At 53.2% G+C, this 17,803-nt stretch overlaps 2 protein-coding genes across 3 annotated transcripts in view; one reads left to right on the top strand and one right to left on the bottom strand.

Moving 5' to 3' along the window:
• The first annotated feature begins 4,632 nt into the window (after positions 1 to 4,632).
• On the top strand, positions 4,633 to 10,690 carry ATP4B (ATPase H+/K+ transporting subunit beta). Its single transcript, XM_045772988.2, has 7 exons — positions 4,633 to 4,872; positions 5,274 to 5,402; positions 7,343 to 7,456; positions 7,590 to 7,789; positions 8,759 to 8,815; positions 9,413 to 9,511; positions 10,030 to 10,690. The coding sequence occupies exons 1-7, from the start codon at positions 4,761 to 4,763 to the stop codon at positions 10,189 to 10,191; spliced, it is 873 nt and encodes a 290-aa protein (XP_045628944.1). The 5' UTR covers positions 4,633 to 4,760; the 3' UTR covers positions 10,192 to 10,690.
• A 993-nt stretch (positions 10,691 to 11,683) lies between these two features.
• Positions 11,684 to 17,803, bottom strand: part of TFDP1 (transcription factor Dp-1) — a 43,017-nt gene continuing 36,897 nt past the window's right edge. For both annotated transcript variants that reach the window (XM_045772985.2, XM_045772984.2), the window contains exons 11-12: positions 16,860 to 16,938; positions 11,684 to 12,899 (exon numbers count right to left, since the gene is read on the bottom strand). In XM_045772985.2, the coding sequence (XP_045628941.1) occupies positions 12,752 to 12,899; positions 16,860 to 16,938 (227 nt within the window). In that variant the 3' untranslated portion in view covers positions 11,684 to 12,751. The remainder of the gene's footprint in view (positions 12,900 to 16,859; positions 16,939 to 17,803) is intronic.

Here is a 17,803-nt window from a genome sequence, read left to right on the forward strand (position 1 = left end):
TTCTATTTCCCGAAGGACACAGGGCACAATTCGTGCTCTTCATGACATGTTTGGTAGAATTCTCCGGTGAAACCATCAGGGCCTGGAGGGTTTTTTTGGGAAGATTTTAAATTACAAATTCAATTTCCTTAATATTTATAAGGCTATTCAAACTATCTATTTCAAACTGGACAAGTTGTGTTTTTTGAGGAAGAAGCCAATTTCATCGAAGTTGTCGAGTTTATGTGTATAAAACTGTGTGTGGCATTTCCCTTTTTTATGTCTGGAGGGTCTGTAGTGATATTTCATTTTTAATTTGGTTGTGTCTTTTCTCTTGCTATAGGTGTGTCAATTTTATTGACTTTTCAAAGAACCAGCTCTTTCATGGATTTTCCCTTTTGCTTTTGTTTTTAATTTCATTGATTTCTGTTCTTATCTTTTTTCCTTCTACTTGCTACCCCCCCCCCACTTTTTCTAAGTTTTCCAAGTGGGAACTTAGATTATTAACTTGAGACTTTCTCTTGGAATGCACTTAGAACTGCAAACTCTCCTTCGAACTGGCTCTGGCTACATCCCATGAACTGTGATGTTTTCTGTTTTTCATCGTCCTCCGTAGTTCTTTTCTAATTACCCTCAAGACTCCCTTTTGACTTACGAATTATTTGAAGTGTGTTGTTTAGTTTTCACGCGTTTGGAGATCCTCCTGTTGTCTGTTCTTAGTTTCTAGTTGGATTGCGTCGTGGTTGGAGACCACACTCTGCATGATTTCGACTCCCTTGAATTTGTTGGGCTTCATTTTATGGCCCAGGATATGGTCCACCCTGGTATATGTTCCAAGGTCACTTAAAAAGAAATCGTACTCTGCTGTGCTCAGGTGGGGTGCTCAACAAATGTCGACGGCATCCTGCTGGTGGACAGTACTGTTGATGCTTCTATACCCACGCTGGTGTTCTAGTCAGCTCTTCTACCAGCTGCTGAGAGAGAAGCGTCGGCGCCCATCACCAAGCTCGTGCATTTGTCTCTACTTTCAGTTTTACTCGTCTGCTCCACGCACTTTGCAGCTCTGCTGTTCGGTGCACACACTGAGGGCTGCTTCATCTCCTTGGTGGATGGACCCTTTACCATGACACAATCTCTGTCTCTTGTAATTTCTCTGCTTGAAGTCTCTATGATATTAATTTAACCATACATGCTTCATTTGATTAGGATTTGCATGACGCATCTCTTTCCATTCTTTCCTATTCACCTGCCTAATCACCCTATTGGAGACGAGGCTCTTGTAGATGGCTTAGAGCTGGCTCATGTTTTTAAATCTAGTGTCCGTTTTGTGATTGGTGTATTTATAGCATTTACATTTAATGTTATTGTTGCTCAAGTCTGCCATTTTTGTCTTTCATTTGTTTTCTTTTTCCACTTTTCCCATGGGTCACTTGAACATTTTTTAGAATTCAATTTTGATTTATCTATAGTATTTTTGAGTGTATCTCTTTACGCAGATTTTTATTGGTTGCTGTTGGTATCATATATACATGACCTATCACATTCTATTGCTATCATCTTTTTAAAGATTTATTTAGGGGCGCCTGGGTGGCTCAGTCGTTAAGCGTCTGCCTTCGGCTCAGGGCGTGATCCCGGGGTTCTGGGATTGAGCCCCACATCAGCGGGGAGCCTGCTTCTGCCTCTCCCACTCCCCCTGCTTGTGTTCCCCCTCTTGCTGGCTGTCTCTCTGTCAAAAAAATAAATAAAATCTTAAAAAATAATAAAAAATAAAGATTTATTTATTTGAGACAGCACATGCGCATGAGTGAGGGGAGGGACAGAGGGAGAGAATCATCAGGCAGACTCCCCACCGAGCACTGAGCCCTCCCTACGTGGGGCTCAATTGCTATCATTTTATCAGTTCAAGTAAAGTGCAGAAATATACCTCCTTTTATCCTTCCTTGTTTATAATATAATTACATTATTTCACTTACTTACATTTAGAATATCAGGCAATGCTATGGTTTTTCCTTCAACCATCAAACATAGTTTAGAAAATTCAAGGAGAAAAGGAAGCTTATAGCCTTTACCCATATTTTGCTTTTACCGTATTATTTCTTCCTTCCTGATCCTCCAACGTTCCTTCTTTTAACATTGTCTTTCTGTTTTGAGCACTTCCTTTAGACATCCTTTTAGGATAAATCTACTGGTGACAAATTACCTTTTTTCCTTGTCCTTCGTCTGAGAATGTTGGGACCCCCTTTGTTCCTGAAGGATATTTGTGCTGGATTCAGGATCTGGTGACTGGTCTCTTCTTTCAGCATTTAAATACATTCTGCAGCTCCTTCTGATTCTGGCTCCTGATGAATCATCTTCTGTAACTCAAATGGTATTTCTCTGGACGCTTTCTCGATTTGGGGTGTATGTTTTCAATTTTCAAAAGTTTAATGATGATGCATCTTGGATTTTGGAAGAGTTATATTGTTTGGGTTTCAATCAACTTCTTGAACTTGCAGGTTTATGTCATTTGCCAAGTTTGGGGAGTTTCCAGCCCTGCCCTTTCTTCTCTCCTCGCAGAATTCTGACAACACGGATGTCACGTCTTCCTTACAGTCGTCCAGACCCGAGGCACTGCACAGTTTTTTCTGAATCTACTTCCTACTGTTTAGATCAGGTCTACTGCTTTTTTTTCTATGTCACTGACTCCTTCCCCTGTCCCCTCCCTTATGCCGTTGAATCCATTTGCTGAGCTTCTCATTTTCATTATGTTTTTTGAATCTAAAATTTCCATCGGGTCTTCTCTGTATCTTCTATTTCTTTCCTTAAACTTTCTCTTTGTTGAGCCTTTTTTTTCTTCCTTTTGTTTCAAGCATGTTTATAATTGCTCACTCAAGTATTTTGATCATAACTGCCTTAAAATCTCTGATTTCAACAACCCTGCCACCTTGATATCAGTGTCTCTTGTCTTAATTCATTTTGAAATCTTCCTGGCTCTTGGTCTGATGCATGATAATCAGCTGAAACCTGGACATTTTCCTATTATATAACCCTTCCGGTTTAGCTGGCTTCTCTGACTCTACTCCAGCAGCAGGAGGGGTGGGCCCCACCTCATTACTGCCAGGCTGGGGAGAAGCCCGGGCTCCCCACATTGCCTGGAGCCTGCTCCTTACGGGGCATCTGTCCTCCGTCCTCAGAGCACGCTGCGCAGGAGGCCGCCCTCTCCCGGCCTCTCCTCCCCACAGGGAGGTCATTTTGATAACGTGTGTGCAGTTCAGCACACATACTTTCACGTGCTTCCACGAAATGTGGAAGATTTCATTCAATGACTTTCAGAAAGAATTCACATCGTATTCATTTCGAGGGCATCTAGACTTTCCAGACAAGGGTGGCATTCATTCTGCGGGCAACATTCGCTGCACTGTATCTTCAGGCCCCAGCAACTGGGGTCCAAGGCCCACAGACTGTGGGCAATTAGACCGCAGCCTCATGCCACTCTGTGTCTTACCGACCCAAAATTCCAAAGTTGTGAATGAAAACTGTTACAGAAAACACACAGAATTGGCTCATTAAAGACTTACAAGTCCAAACTAAAATGGACTATTCCCTCTGAATCTCCAGGTGCCTGTTTTGTTAAAAACTCTAAATCATCCTAAAGAAAATAAGGCAGAACAATTACAAGAGCATTGTCCCTTTTCCTTCTTCCCAAAGAAATCTTCGAATTTGGCTACACGGTCCTTCAGAGGGAAAACCCGGATGTGACAAAAAATTAAGTTCTAGGTCTCTGTCTACAACACCCGTATTTTCATCAGGCTTTGACTCAGATCTTTGTGAAAAGGCTGTGGCACGTTCCATTCACCTAACTGCAGAGCTAGGCACCCTGGCGAGCAGACGTCGCGGGCCCAGCTACGTGAGCTGCCGAGGTCTCTTGGATCTCGTCACGCACCAGGATGGTCTGGGGGCTTGCAGCTGTCTGGGCACTCAGGCCATCTGGCAGGTCAGCTCCCTCAGAAGCTTGGCGGTGAGACAGGTGTCGGAAGTATCCAAGGAGACCCAGCAGACGCGGATGTGCTGCCAGGCCAAGCGTGCCACGCCTGGACACTGCTGCGGCCCTAAAGCCAGCGGCACAGCTCACCAGGAGCCCCTGGGCCCAGTGGGTCTCCACTGGGTCAGAACTGCATTTCAAGAAGATGCCAGGCACTGGCGTGCTTTCAATTTTAGAAAGTACCTCTAGGCTGTATGACTTGTGAATTCCTCATAGATGCAAAGCAGTCCCAAAGGGCCCAGCCCCACCCCAACAACAGATCTCAGAGGACTGCACCCTCATCACCTAAGCATCAGGAGTGATGGGAGGTGAAGGTGGGAACCCTCTGAACCCTCTCGTCTACAACAGAGCCTCTGGCCCCTTTCACACGTGGCCTCGTCGTCGCTGCCAGATGTGTTGCCCAGCAAGTGATAACCGCAGGAATGACAGTGGCGGGAGCCCCCTGGGTCGCCACCCCCATCAGCTCAGACCAGGTCCATCTCGGGCACAGAGCCACGGTCCTCACTCACCCTGCACTCCTGAGGAACTGCCCCTGCGGCAAAGTCCTTCTCCTTGGTCGGTATCAGGACAGACAAGGACGTGGCCAAGGGCATCCCGCGAGGAGGGGCGTCTGATAGCCACTGTGTTTGGATAGCAAGGTGTGATCAACGACGCCTGGAGCCGGTCCCCACAGTGCCTTTGCCCTCCAGAGGAGGGGACTATAAAACCCAGAAGCAGCTCTCTCCTCTCGGGCTGGGTGTGGGCAGCACCATTCCGCAGGATGGCAGCACTGCAGGAGAAGAAGTCGTGCAGCCAGCGGATGGAGGAATTCCAACGCTACTGCTGGAACCCGGACACGGGGCAGATGCTGGGCCGGACGTTGTCCCGCTGGGGTACGTGCCTGGGGGTGGGGGGGCGGGGAGGCAGGGATGGGCTGCTCGGAGGACACACACAGACCAGCCACCAGCAGTCCAGGCCCCAGGACCCAGATCCTGCCAGGGCTTCTGGCTAGGCTGCACCTCCCTCACCAGATGACCCCAAAAGCCTCTAATCCCCATTGACAGCAGACGCCTACAAAGTGGGCACACCTGAGGGGCAGCCCCGAAGGTTCAGCCTTAGATTTGAGAAGAGCATTTTTTAAGCTATGTTCCTATAAATTAGGATTTTTAAGGACTTTTAAGTTAAGGGGTACAGAGCCTCTCTTGGGTGATGAGAACACTCTGGAACTTGAGAAGCGAGGGTTGCCCAACGCTGGTCCCACAGGCCGGCCGCCTCCCCCCACCTCTCCCCACAGTGTGGATCAGCCTCTACTACGTGGGTTTCTACGTGGTGATGACCGGAATCTTCGCCCTGTGCATTTACACGCTGATGTGCACGCTCGACCCCTACACGCCCGACTACCAGGACCAGCTAAAGTCACCAGGTAACGTGGCCGGTGTCTCACGCCTGGACGCCAGGACCCCACGCATCGGGGCCGCTCCCGCTGGTGGCCCCAGGGTTCTGAAGGGGCACACCCGGGTGGGGACAGCCCCTCAGCTTCTTTTGAGGATGGTGGCCCCAGATGATAGTGTGATGTAGGGTTAGTTTTAATTGTTAAAACAGACTTGGTATAGAGACCGTCTTCCCCTCACCTACCTTACACGCGGATACGCAGAGGACACGTCTGGGAGGGTGCACGCGTCACCGGGGAGATGAGCAGCGGAGCGTCTGCGGGAAGGAGGGGGCTTCTGCTTCCTACTGGACGTCCCTCGGCACTGAGGCTTCTCTGTGGGAGGCTCACGTCCGTAACCACAAGTTCTTCAGAACGCGGTGTTCTCTGAGCAGCTTGTCTACCGTCCTGTTCGAGGGCGGAGGCTCGGATCAAAGGCTGAACACCCTCTGCCCCCGAGTCAGCACCGAGGGGAGAGAGGGTCCCTGGAGACAACAGGACTCCACGCCTGCAACAGGCCGCACCTCCTCGGCCCTGGGGGGCCGCTCACCCCCGCTGTGTGCACAAACCAAATAAGGAAGTGCAGGAGGGAGCTGGGGTGAAGGGAGGGACAGAGGGGTCAAGGGAGAAGACACAATGTCCAGCACAGTGACTCAGAACGTTCGTCGGCCACACGTCCTTCACACGTTCTCAGGAAGCAATAACCCCGGAAATGCCCGTCGGCGGTTCCTGCACTTCCCCGGGAGAGGACAGGAAACGCAAGTCTCCAAGAGACGGCGGGCTCAGACACCAGAGCTGGGGGGACCGTGTTTCCCTCGGGCAGGTCCAGCTCTCCCGCTGGGGTCTTCGGTGAATCCCTTGATCAGTGATCACGACGCCAAAGTGCTTTATTGGGTGTCATTTTTAGAGCCAACCAACAGTCCGCCATGGGGGTTTTCAGCACAGTTTCAGAGCAGAGCACAGGACGTTACCAACCTCAGGGCGCAACCGTAATATAATTGTGGACAACACCATTCTTTTAATCAGGCTTGGACTCAGGATATGTGTGAGAAGACATCTGTGGTCCAAAACCCAGTGGGTGGAAGGGCCAGGGAAGGCAGGGGAGGGCGACAGCTGCCACTGACGTGGATGAGCGAGCCGTGAGACCACGGGAAGCGGCTGTGGCGCACGCACGGAGTGGGCCCTCGTCAGGGGTACCCACTTCCTCTTCTTGGTCAGATCCTCTCGAGGTCTTGATTTTAAACCTCGTACAGACGTTACTCCACAGCATCCACGGAACAAGAGAAGACTAGCTTACATACGTGAGAGGTCACACCCAGCGGGACTGTCTTCGTAAACTGTGGAACATTCACACGGCAAAGCACGACGGTATTTGTGGACGGGAGGTGAGTCGGCGTGACCGTGATGGCACTGGAAAATGGAAGATCACATAGGACCTGAGTGCTAGGATCCCACTTACCTAATTTATGACACACACGGGTTTGTGTGTTTTTGCGTGAACAGAAGTGAGGGTGCCCACTAGGCACACAACTGTTCCGACTCCACGCATGGGGCATCTTTTCCTGTTGTACAATTAACACGTTGTCCATGTTGCTTTCGGACCGACCGAAACCACTGAAGAGTTTCAAATGTGCATTCAAACAGCTTCATCTAGCAACACAGTCCCGGCCACGCGGCCAGGCAGGCCTGGCGCTGACGGTGCGGCTCCCAGGAGGGCGGGTCCCTCCTGAGCTGCTTCTGCAGAGGAACCTGGCCGCAGCCTCCTCACCCAGGGGCCCTCGAGGACCCAGGCCCAGCCAGGACTGCAGCATCCCACTCTTGGCCGCCGGGCTGGGCCAGCTCTTCATGTGACCCACCATCTCCACAGCAAGTGGCTGGGGTGTGACCAATACTTTAGGGGGAACGGACTAAGATGTGTCGTGCTCTCTCTCCAGGGGTGACCTTGAGGCCGGATGTCTATGGGGAGAAAGGCCTGGACATTTCCTACAACGTCTCTGACAACAGGACCTGGGTGGACCTCGTGCACACACTCCACAACTTCCTGGCAGGTGACGTAATGCGCTTCCCGCCCATTTTTCCCTAAGACAATTTCACGGAGGGGTGTGGGCTTTGCCACCCCCCCGCCAGCCCCAGGTGGCTGTGGTTGGAGGTCGGCGCCCACAGGCACGTCTGTCCTGGCAGGCTACTCGCCAGCATCCCAGGAGGACAGCATCAACTGCACCTCCGAGAAGTACTTCTTCCAGGAAAGCTTCCAGGCCCCAAACCACACCAAGTTCTCCTGCAAGTTCACAGCAGACATGCTGCAAAACTGCTCAGGCCTGATGGACCCCAACTTCGGCTTTGCGGAAGGAAAGCCGTGCTTTATCATTAAGATGAACAGGGTGAGTGCAGAGGGGCTGCAGACCCCAGACCCACGTGAGGTGGAGAGAGCCGTGGCCTGGAGGGGCCAGGGTGCCCAGCCCTTGCGTGACCCTGTGCGTTCCTGCACAGGGGCCCAGGCTGGCAGGGCCACGGCCCCTCCTACTCTGCACCTTCACTCAGCATGCACCTGTCGCGTTGGCTCAGGAGCTGACCTTCCCCCAAATACAACCCGAACGTGCTCAGACACAGCCCTGACGTCACGCTCTGCAGCATCTGGACTCTGAGAGGCAGAGTCGGGGCTGCTCAGGGTGGCCGTGTGCGCACCACAGCTTCACAGCAGCCCGGCTGCGTACAGGTGACTCGAGGACAGCTGGGACCCATCCCGAGCAGAGGTTCTCAATCTGGGCCAGGGACCCTCTGCCGGGCACATGGGAAGCTGAACAGGCCAGGGCAAGCACACCACAGGAGGGCATGGTTCACCCAGCCTTGGAGTGCAGGGGTGGGGGACACGCCACGGGAAGCCAAGGAAGGCAGGAGGGCTGGGGGTCTCTGCTCCGGGCCAGCCAACACGCATGCAGCCCCTCAGCTTCCTTCCAGAGAGACCCAGGGAAGCCACGCATTTGTGAATGGCCCACACTCCTGGGTCCCCGCTGGGTCTCAGTGCTGCCTGGCGGGGGAAGCCATGCACACCAGGGCAGGTGTGTGGGGAGGGCACCAGGCACGAGCAGGCGGACACAGGCTTGGGACCCAGGAGGCCAAGACAGTGTGACGTGGGAGCAGCACAGGCGGGCACCCCAGGGCACTGCGGAGCACTGGAGAGGGGCAGCCATGGCTCAGGCCCCTCCGTCCACCTCTGCCACGTGCCGGCAGCCAAGACCACCCTGGGGCAGGGTTGCGGCTGAAGGAGGTGCCGGCAGGAGCCCCAGCTTGGACAAGCCGCTCACGCGCGCACGCGGTGGAAGAGCCACAAGGATGCCCTTTCCTTCCAGATCGTGAACTTCCTCCCCAGCAACAGCACAGCACCCAGAGTGGACTGCGCCCTTCTGGTGAGTGCGCGGCCCCACCACAGCCGCGTTCCCCTAGGTGCCCCGCAGCAGCCGGCCCGACCATCCAGACCCACGGTCACACGAACCATCACTCAGAGCAGCGTTACTGCAGGGCACAGAAACCCAGCCAGAATAACGGTGTATCTCTGTTACTGACTTGCTTCAAGCAGCACCTGGGACAGCGCGTCACCAACGACTTCCAAGCGTTTGGTAGCAATCTGGAAAAACCTGCTCAGAGTTGGCACTAATTTACTCCCGTTTTTCTCAAAACCAGTCTTTGAGCACAACACCAAAAAAACAAATGTGTCGTCATGAAATACTTTCTAACGCTTGTTTTCCCGGTGGGGGCCTCGACCCAAGGCTCCCTGCTGTTAGCGGCAGCGCCCCACCCCCCACAGCCCGCCTCGCTGCGGGGCAAGGCTCTGTCTCGGTGTGTGTCCACATGCGTGGGCTGCCTGGAGCTTTTAACAGACACGAGTGTCCTCCACCTGCGTTTGGACGAGCTCCAGCTGCCCGCCGGGCAGTGCGCATGTGCTGATACACGCAGACACGCACAGAAGCGCGTGCCGCACTCAGGCAGTGCCCTCTCTGCCCCAGGACCCGCACAAGGACGCCCGGCCCCTGCAGGTGCAGTACTACCCACCCAACGGCACCTTCAGCCTCCACTACTTCCCTTACTACGGGAAGAAGGCGCAGGTAGGTTTGCTTCTCGGGTCGCGGACGACAGCCGCAGAATCTTCCCAAATCTAGCAATCACTGGCAAAAGGAAAGCCATCAACATTTTACATACGCAAATGAAACAAAGGTGACCGTGTAGCCCTCTGGGTGTTTCCCTACCTGAAAACACAGCTCACGTGCAAAACACAAATACCAAACCTAGCGCTTTCCCAGTTTCCCAAATCCTTTCAGACAACCATATACCCATTATAAAGCATGTCCTCCAAATCTCTCGATTTTTCCTGTTTTATTTTTATACTAATTTTCATCAAATACAATTTGAACTTGAACTTGTCACTGGTGTTGTCTCCCTACCCAGAATGGCTCTCCTCGTTCCTAAACGGAGAGAGCGAGTCCCACACGTGGCAGAGAGCGCAAGCTGTGCACAGCCGCCGCAGGCCGCACGCAGACCGAGCAGGCAGGCTTGCTGCCTAACGGGACAGCTGCCACGTGGTTTCTAACGCTCTCGTCCTCCCATCTTCCCACACGTGTTCCAGCCCCACTACAGCAACCCTCTGGTTGCCGCGAAGCTTCTCAACATCCCCAGAAACACAGAAGTCCTCGTCGTGTGCAAGATCCTGGCGGAGCATGTGACGTTCGACAACCCGCACGACCCCTACGAAGGGAAAGTGGAGTTCAAGCTCAACATTCAGCAGTAGAGAGGGGAAGCCGGCCTGCCCGCGGGCCCGTGCGGACCGCGACCCAGCTGCCCACTGCTCCCCACCAGGCCTCCCCACGCTGTGCAGCCAGCCAGGGAACGGCAGGCAGACACCTGTGCACCGAGCACTCAGTGTAGAGTCAACGGCCTCTCGCGAAACCCTTTCTGTTGACCCCGAATTTGTAGCTATGACAAAAACGCTGGGCTGACATGGTAACCCTGAGGCAGCAGCTACCCGACCAGCATGACCCTAAATATTGTTCCAGGCAGACTTCATGCTCCTCCCTATACCTTAATTTTTCTAAAGTCGATGAAATCCGGGTACCTGCGCGCACGCTCTCAGAGAAACACGCCTTACGAGAACGGACATTCTGAAGGTTTGCTCTTAAAGAACGGAATTCCTAAACGGTTTTATTTTATTCCTAAAATAAAACATTAAAATCACTCTTATTCTATGTAAAACAACCATGTCTTTTCTGATAAGGGGAAAATATAACAAAAAAATCACCTTCTCTTTAAAAATCTTCTTCTTAAAGTTTCAATCCCCTGTCAGGGAAATTCAGACGAGGCTGGAGCAGGGTCGCCCCCGAGAACACACAGAGCTGCAGGAGGAGAGCAGGTGAGGCGTGAGGGCGTCACACATACGGTGGGACCTAACCCCAGAGGAAGCCACAGACTCAAGAACGCCCTCCAACACCCAGGGACGTGCAGGTGGCTCACGCCAGTCCCTGTGCAAAATCCCAGAATGACAGCATTCTCATCAAACGAAACTGCTCTCTTGGAGCACCCCCCGAGACCAGCCACGACACGTGACCTGGTGACCTAATCCGACGCAAGCACCAGGCACAACGTCACCGGCCACAGAGCGACACGGCCCCACACAGCTGAGGGTAGGAAACCTGTCAGACACCCGAGGACAGGTGGAGTCTGTGAGCTGCTGGCCCATGCTCCCGAGAGCCGGCTGCCCCGCACGCGTCACCTCAACGGGGCACGCAGCAGCCAGTGAGCGCCAGAACTCGCTGGCCGCACATTCACCTCCCCCCGCCCCCCCGGGTCCTGCTGCTCTTGAGACAGTGGAAGGAAGTCACGACTGGCAAGAAAACACCAGCTGCCACTTCCTCCACGGCACCTCGGACGCCCCTCCGAGGCCTCTGGTCTTCTGCACATTCGTACGACACTTCACTATCCTTTCTTACCTTACGACCTTACTCCTGAAGGTCAAACCCCCAGAATCTGTCTCAACTCCGAGGACTCAGGAGAAAGACGGGGGCCGATGTCCGCGTCGCAGGCACGGGAGGACAGATGCACTTCGGCGTGTCCACCGGGCCCCCCTCTGGCCTGGCAACCACCCCTCGCTTGGTGAGAAGCAAGACTGACACAGAAGAGAAGTAACTTGTGGACAAGAACCCTGAATTAGAGGAACACAGAGCTTGTTTAAAATGCCCATGCGCGTTTTATTAATAAAAACTAACAGTGCCAAGTTAAACAAGTCAAACAATTAAAGTCTCTTTATATTCCATAAAATATTACAGAAAAGTTTATTTGTGTTTCAATAAAAAGACTATTGTTTAGAACAGGCAGCTGACGGCGACTGTGCGGTTAATGGTTCTTTGTGAATAAATTTTAAAAGGGGCCACTGCCTGTCCTGAAATTCCTTTTTCTTTTTATAAAAAAAGAACTATTAAAAATGATTGACAAATTTTGAGTTAAAAAACTGTTAGAACATTCTCTCTATTTAATGTCAACTTCATCATAGATACAGGAAGATGCTCACGAAACAGAGACGGTGCTTGTTTCAGTCTGTGTCCTTAGATGACAGATGTGCAGGCCTGTAAACAACGACACAAGAGTTCACGCCCGCCTGTGGAAATCAGGCGGACTGTCCACGAGCACACGCCCGAGCCTTCCACCGCCGTCGCGGCTGCACCAGCACGGCAGGAAACTTTAGCCAAACAAAACAAAAACAAAGAAACTTCGCAATTTGCTGCAACATAGAGAAAAAAAATATATAAACTTGATGGAATCACACAGTCAATATAATTTAAGGGAAAATAAAGTCACGATACAGTCGATGGCGCCGAACAGTGAAGAGCAGAGCCCGCCGCTCGCTGGGCCCCCAGACGCGGACGGCATTGGGAGGGGGCCACACGCCCCCAGCAGCTGCGCCGTTCCCAACACGCTGAGGACACACGGCGCTCGGGCGCACCGGCCGCGGCAACACGACGTCTCACTCTGCGACGTGGATGGAGTGTCACCGCTTCCGTGCGCGCAGCAAGGAGGGAGCAAAGTGAACTCTGAATGAGAAACAGACAATGAAAACAAAATCCTAGACAGTGAAGAGAGGCCCTGCGTCGCCGCTGGCGTGGAAGCGCACCACAGCTCACCCCAAGACCCCGCGGGACACAGCCCTCGCCTGCTCATCGGAGCCACACGGCCAGTCGACGGCTCACCGCCGGCTCCCGTGGAGGAGGCCAAAAAGAAACAAACGCCCATGGCAGAAGCAGTCTCTCCCGAAACCAGTGCTCCCGACGCAGACCACGAGGGCGGGCCGCGGGCGGGCGTCAGTCCTCCTCCTCGTTCTCATTGAAGTCGTCGTCCTCCTCCTCGTCCTCCCCGACGTAAGACACGGGGGTCTCCACCCGGGAGCCGCTGTACTGGGACCCGCTGGAGCTCGTGGCCAGCATGCCGTCCGCACCATTGGTCAGGTCACTGTCAGGACGAGGCAAGACGAGGCAGTGAGGCAGGGCGGGGAGCCCCCACGTCTGTACCAACCGAACCCAACACTCCACCTAAGCCCACTCTCCACAACACAGGACCGAAGCTAAGCAGCACCGGCAGCCGTGGTGTTGGTGATTACGTCACACACAAAACCCCAATGTGCTCAAGAGCTGGAAAACCGCGGCTCCTTCTTCCAGGCTGTGTGCTTGTGACCCCCTTGATCTCCGGGGGGGGCGCTTAGGGAAAAGGGGCCCCAGGAAAGGAGAGGGGTCCCTCCAAAGCAAGGCTCCCCGGATGGCAGTGCCTGGGAGGTGCTAAGCGAGGTGGTGTGCATGTGTATGCACATGCTGTGTAAGTGTGCCTGTGTGCACGTGTACTGTGACTGTGCACGTCATGCACGTGTGTATGCGTGGTGGTGTGCATGTGTGTGGTTGTGCGTGTGCATGCATATACACATGTACACGTGTGCACGTGTTGGGTCTGTGGCGCTTGTGTGCACATGTACGCACGTGTGTGTGCGTGGTTGGGTTGCACGTGTATGTACATGTTGGGCCTGTGGCGTGTGGCTGAGTGTGTGCATGTGTATGCATATGTGTACGTGGTTGTGTGTGCACACGTATGCACATGTGTGTGGTTGGGTGTGCACATGTATGCACGTGTTGGGTCTATGTCGTGTACATGTGTGTGCACATGTTGGGTGTGGTGCACATGTACGCACGTGTGTGGTTGTGTGCTCACACGCATGCACATGTATGTGTGGTTGGGTGTGCATGTGTGTGTGGTTGTGTGCACGTGTGTGGTTGTGCATGTGTATGTGTATGCACGTTACGAGTGTGCGCGTGTTGGGTCTGTGGTGCTTGTGTGCATGCACATGTTGGGTGTGGTACACATCTGTGCACGTGTGGCACGTGTGTGTGGCTGTGTACACGCACGCACATGTATGTGTGGTTGTGCATGTGTGTGCACGTATTGGTCTGTGTTGTGTGCACATGTTGGGTGTGGTGCGCACATGTGCACATGTACGCACATGTGTGTGTGCACACGTATGTGTGGTTGGGTATACGTGCGTGTGTGTCCATGTATTGGGTCTGTGTGGTGTGTGTACATGTGTGCACGTGTTGGGTCTGTGGCGTGTGCTGGGTCTGTGCGTGTGGCTGCGTGATGCTGCATGCATGCACACGTCGACGACACCCCAGGCCCCACCCTCAGCTCCTGGGGCACCAATGCAGGGCCCAGGAAGCTGAGCTGTGACAGGGGAGTCTCACGCTGATGCTCTCTCTGCAATCTCAACTTCCAGAAACAACTCCAAGGACCCACAGCTGTCGACCAGCTCATGAAACAGCACTTGCTGAAAGGCAGTGGGGCTGGCAGGGCGGAGCTCAGGGGCGTGGGGGATTGGAGCTGCAGGGCTGCCTGGCCCTACACTCTGTCCTCAGACAGGTGTCTGGAACCCGTCTACACCGCCACTGAGCCCCTGGGAGTCTCAACAGGGGACATCTAACCATCTCCGCTGTCACGACTGGGGGGCCTCCTGGCATCTGAGCGCCAGGGTGCCGCTAAACAGCTCACGAGGCACAGGGCAGCACGCACGACAGTCATCTGGCCCAAATGTCAACAGCACCCCAGGCAAGGCACTGGCCTAGAACAGAGATTCTAAAAGCCAGGATCCTGAGGAAAGACTTCTGGGTTCAGGCACCTCCCAGCACCTGGCAGAGTGGGTCAGACACTGAGCATTGACACCGTCTTGGGGCACCGGCAGGTGACAGCCCACGGAGGTGACAAGCGGCACACGTCTACCCGACACGGAATCTGCTCAGAGAGCTGTCATCAAAAGTCATTGTGACTTCTTAGTGTCTGAGCAGCAAGAAAATGTATTCTAAGGAACACGAGATACTAAAGGGAGGCCAGTGTAGGATTTAAGCTCCACGGAGACCCTCCAGATTCCAGCCGGACACTTCCCGCAAGCACCGGGGGTTTGAGATCACCCGCAGAGAAGCCCCACGCTCAGCATCCTCTCTGCCTCCAGCCGCCTGCCTCAGTGTGACAGGACACAGGGGCAGAGCTACACAGGAGATGTGGCTGTTGTACACTCGAAAAACAGGGGGTTTGGGGCGTGGGTGACCAACGAGCACAGCTCTCATCTGGCAGCGCACAGGGGAGCCCGAAGTGCAGAGTGCCCCACACCCACCACAGGCCAGAGCCGATGCGCCGAGGAACAGTCTTCTGTAACATACAACCATACACACACGTTAATGCTTCATACTAGTATTTAGTAACAACGTACGATAAAAACTATTAAATGTTACGCTCTTTGACAAAGGAACTCCACACCTGTGAAATCCAGCCTAGCAAAAAAGTCAGAAAGGGTAAAAAATTTAGCCATAAAGCTGCTTCAAATTGCATCTTTTCTTATAAACGGGAACCACCTAACTGCCCAAGAAATTACTGTGCCTTCATAAAATAATGCCAATTTCTACAGAGGTTTTTGTTCTGAAATGGTAGTGGCTCTACCGGCCTTGTTATAAACCTGAGGTGAGTCTTCGAAACTTGAATCAATACCCAAATCCTGCCTCTTGGAATAACCAGTGCTCAGCATCCCACAGACCGACCGCCGCACACACACACAGGGAGGGTCACAGTCAAAAACAGAGCTGAAACTGAGGGCCTCAGAGGGGAGGAGGGGGGGAATGGGATAGACTGGTGATGGGTAGTAAGGAGGGCACGTATTGCATGGTGCACTGGGTGTTATACACAACTAATGAATCATCGAGCCTTACATCGGAAACCGGGGATGTACTGTATGGTGACTAACATAATAAAAAATCATTAAAATAAATAAATAAACAAACAAACAAACAAACTGAGCTGATCTCCGCCGAAACCTGACCCGGGCCAGACACCCCACAAAGGACTTCAGTGACGACCCCACGGCCAGTCCATCTCACGGTGCAGGCCGGAGCCTCACCCACGTCACAGAACCGTGGCGCGCAAGACGGCCGCAGAGCACCGCATCACCCTTTAGCAGATCGATCCATTTTGTTGAATCTACAAACTGCCAATCTATCTCATATTTCAAGAAATTAAACATCTAATAATATTTAGGATTGATATAAGATAATATGTATAAAATAAAACATGACAGACATGAAAGTTAATAAAACCATTGTTTTGTCAATACTTAATGCAGAAATTACCTTATACTAACCTTAAAAAAACTAAGATAAATACCCAGGGACGATACAATTCTGCTTTGTGGGATGGCTAGGTCAAAGACTAATACACGTTGATTTGAGTGATAAAACTCCATCAGTAACACAGAAACAAGACACACGATAAATAGTAAAGTGAAAAAAAGGGGCGCCTGGGTAGCTCAGGGCATGATCCCAGGGTCCTGAGATCGAGTCCCACATCGGGCTCCCTGTTCAGCGGGGAGCCTGCTTCTCCCTCTGCCTCTGCCGCTCCCCTCTCCCCACCTCATGCTCGCTCTCTCTCTTGCTCAAATAAATAAAATCTTTAAAAATAAATAAATAAATAAATAAAGCAGAGAACAAAATTTTACGTACAGTGTGAACTGAAGTGTGTTAAATGGAAATAGGAAACACAGATGGAGAAATACCCCATCCCCCAGGCTGTCTGCAGGGCCTCAGGCAGTTTGGGCCCCACTTCACTGCAGGCTACTTTTTAAAACAAAAGTCATGAGTCACTTTGAAGTTTTAGGGGGAAGAAACCATAAGAAAAAGGCTCCTGTCCACCCAGGGTATGAGCCAGAGGGGACCTTCAGGGCGCACAGCTCGAGAGGAACCCTGGCCAGTGGCCGACGCCGACACTGCGGCCAACACGTGGGGTCCCTCCATCCACACAAGGAGCCAGGTCGGAGCCGTGGAGGAGGAAGGGCTGTCTGCAGGAGAGCCAGGGGCTCCGCCCACCCGCTGGGCCCAGAGCCGCAGTCACCTGGCAGAAAGCCTTGTGCCATTTGAGGTCGAAACTGATGATGTCACGAACACCCCTCCAACTGATCCCTGAGCCATCTCTGCAAAGAGAAGAAAACAAAGCAAAGGTCACAAGACAGGCTCACGCTGCCACAAGGCGGGTACAGGCCAGAGAGCTGACCCTCCAGTGATTTCTGTGCCGGGATACCGGCCATCCTCCCCAGGAGGCGCCCAGTCCTTAGTTTACGTGATCACTGATGACCACACAGCTGTGCCGTGAAACACACACTGTAAGAAAGTGGTAAGTGGGGCCGAGGAGGACCCCAACCCCCTGTTCAAGGAGACGGCACGCACCAGGAGCGCGGCCAGCATCAGGGGCTTCTATGGTGCGCAGCTGCTGCAGTCTGGGGGGGCAGTGGGAGCCCTGCAGTCTGGTCCAGCCCAGCGGCTTTGGCGGGGGGACACACATCACCAAGTGGGGCAGGCCCAGCAGCTTTCTCACCACAAAGCACCTGCCCTCTGTGGCCACGACCCTGCCACTCAGCAAAGGAGTCCCCAGCAGGGAAGGGCAACAGGAGAACCAGAGCACAGCTCCCCAGGCAAACACCTCCTCACCCCCACGTAAGAAGGAGGCGCAGAGCACAACATCCCTTGGAGCCTTTTCTGGGTTACCCGGCCACAGAGGACAAACGCCCACCTTGGGGGAGCCGTCCACGGCTTCCGAGAATTCCAGTCTCTCCCGACTTGAACCCAGAAGGTGAAACCCTAACTTAACACCTTCACCACATAAACTACACTGGCAAATCCCCAAAATGCCAACGTGGCCTCCACGCACCACAGTCCCTGCAGGCATCCTGCCCGCCACCCCTGGCCCCCCCATTCCCACGTCCCCCCATCCCTGCGGCCCCCGGCCCCTCCCATCCGGCTGTCTCCACTCGCGATGCCGAGTGCAGATCCAGCCTCAGC

Source organism: Ursus americanus, chromosome 10 (assembly GCF_024610735.1).
Source record: "Ursus americanus isolate L20-20 chromosome 10, mUrsAme1.1.p, whole genome shotgun sequence".
Taxonomy (NCBI): domain Eukaryota; kingdom Metazoa; phylum Chordata; class Mammalia; order Carnivora; family Ursidae; genus Ursus; species Ursus americanus.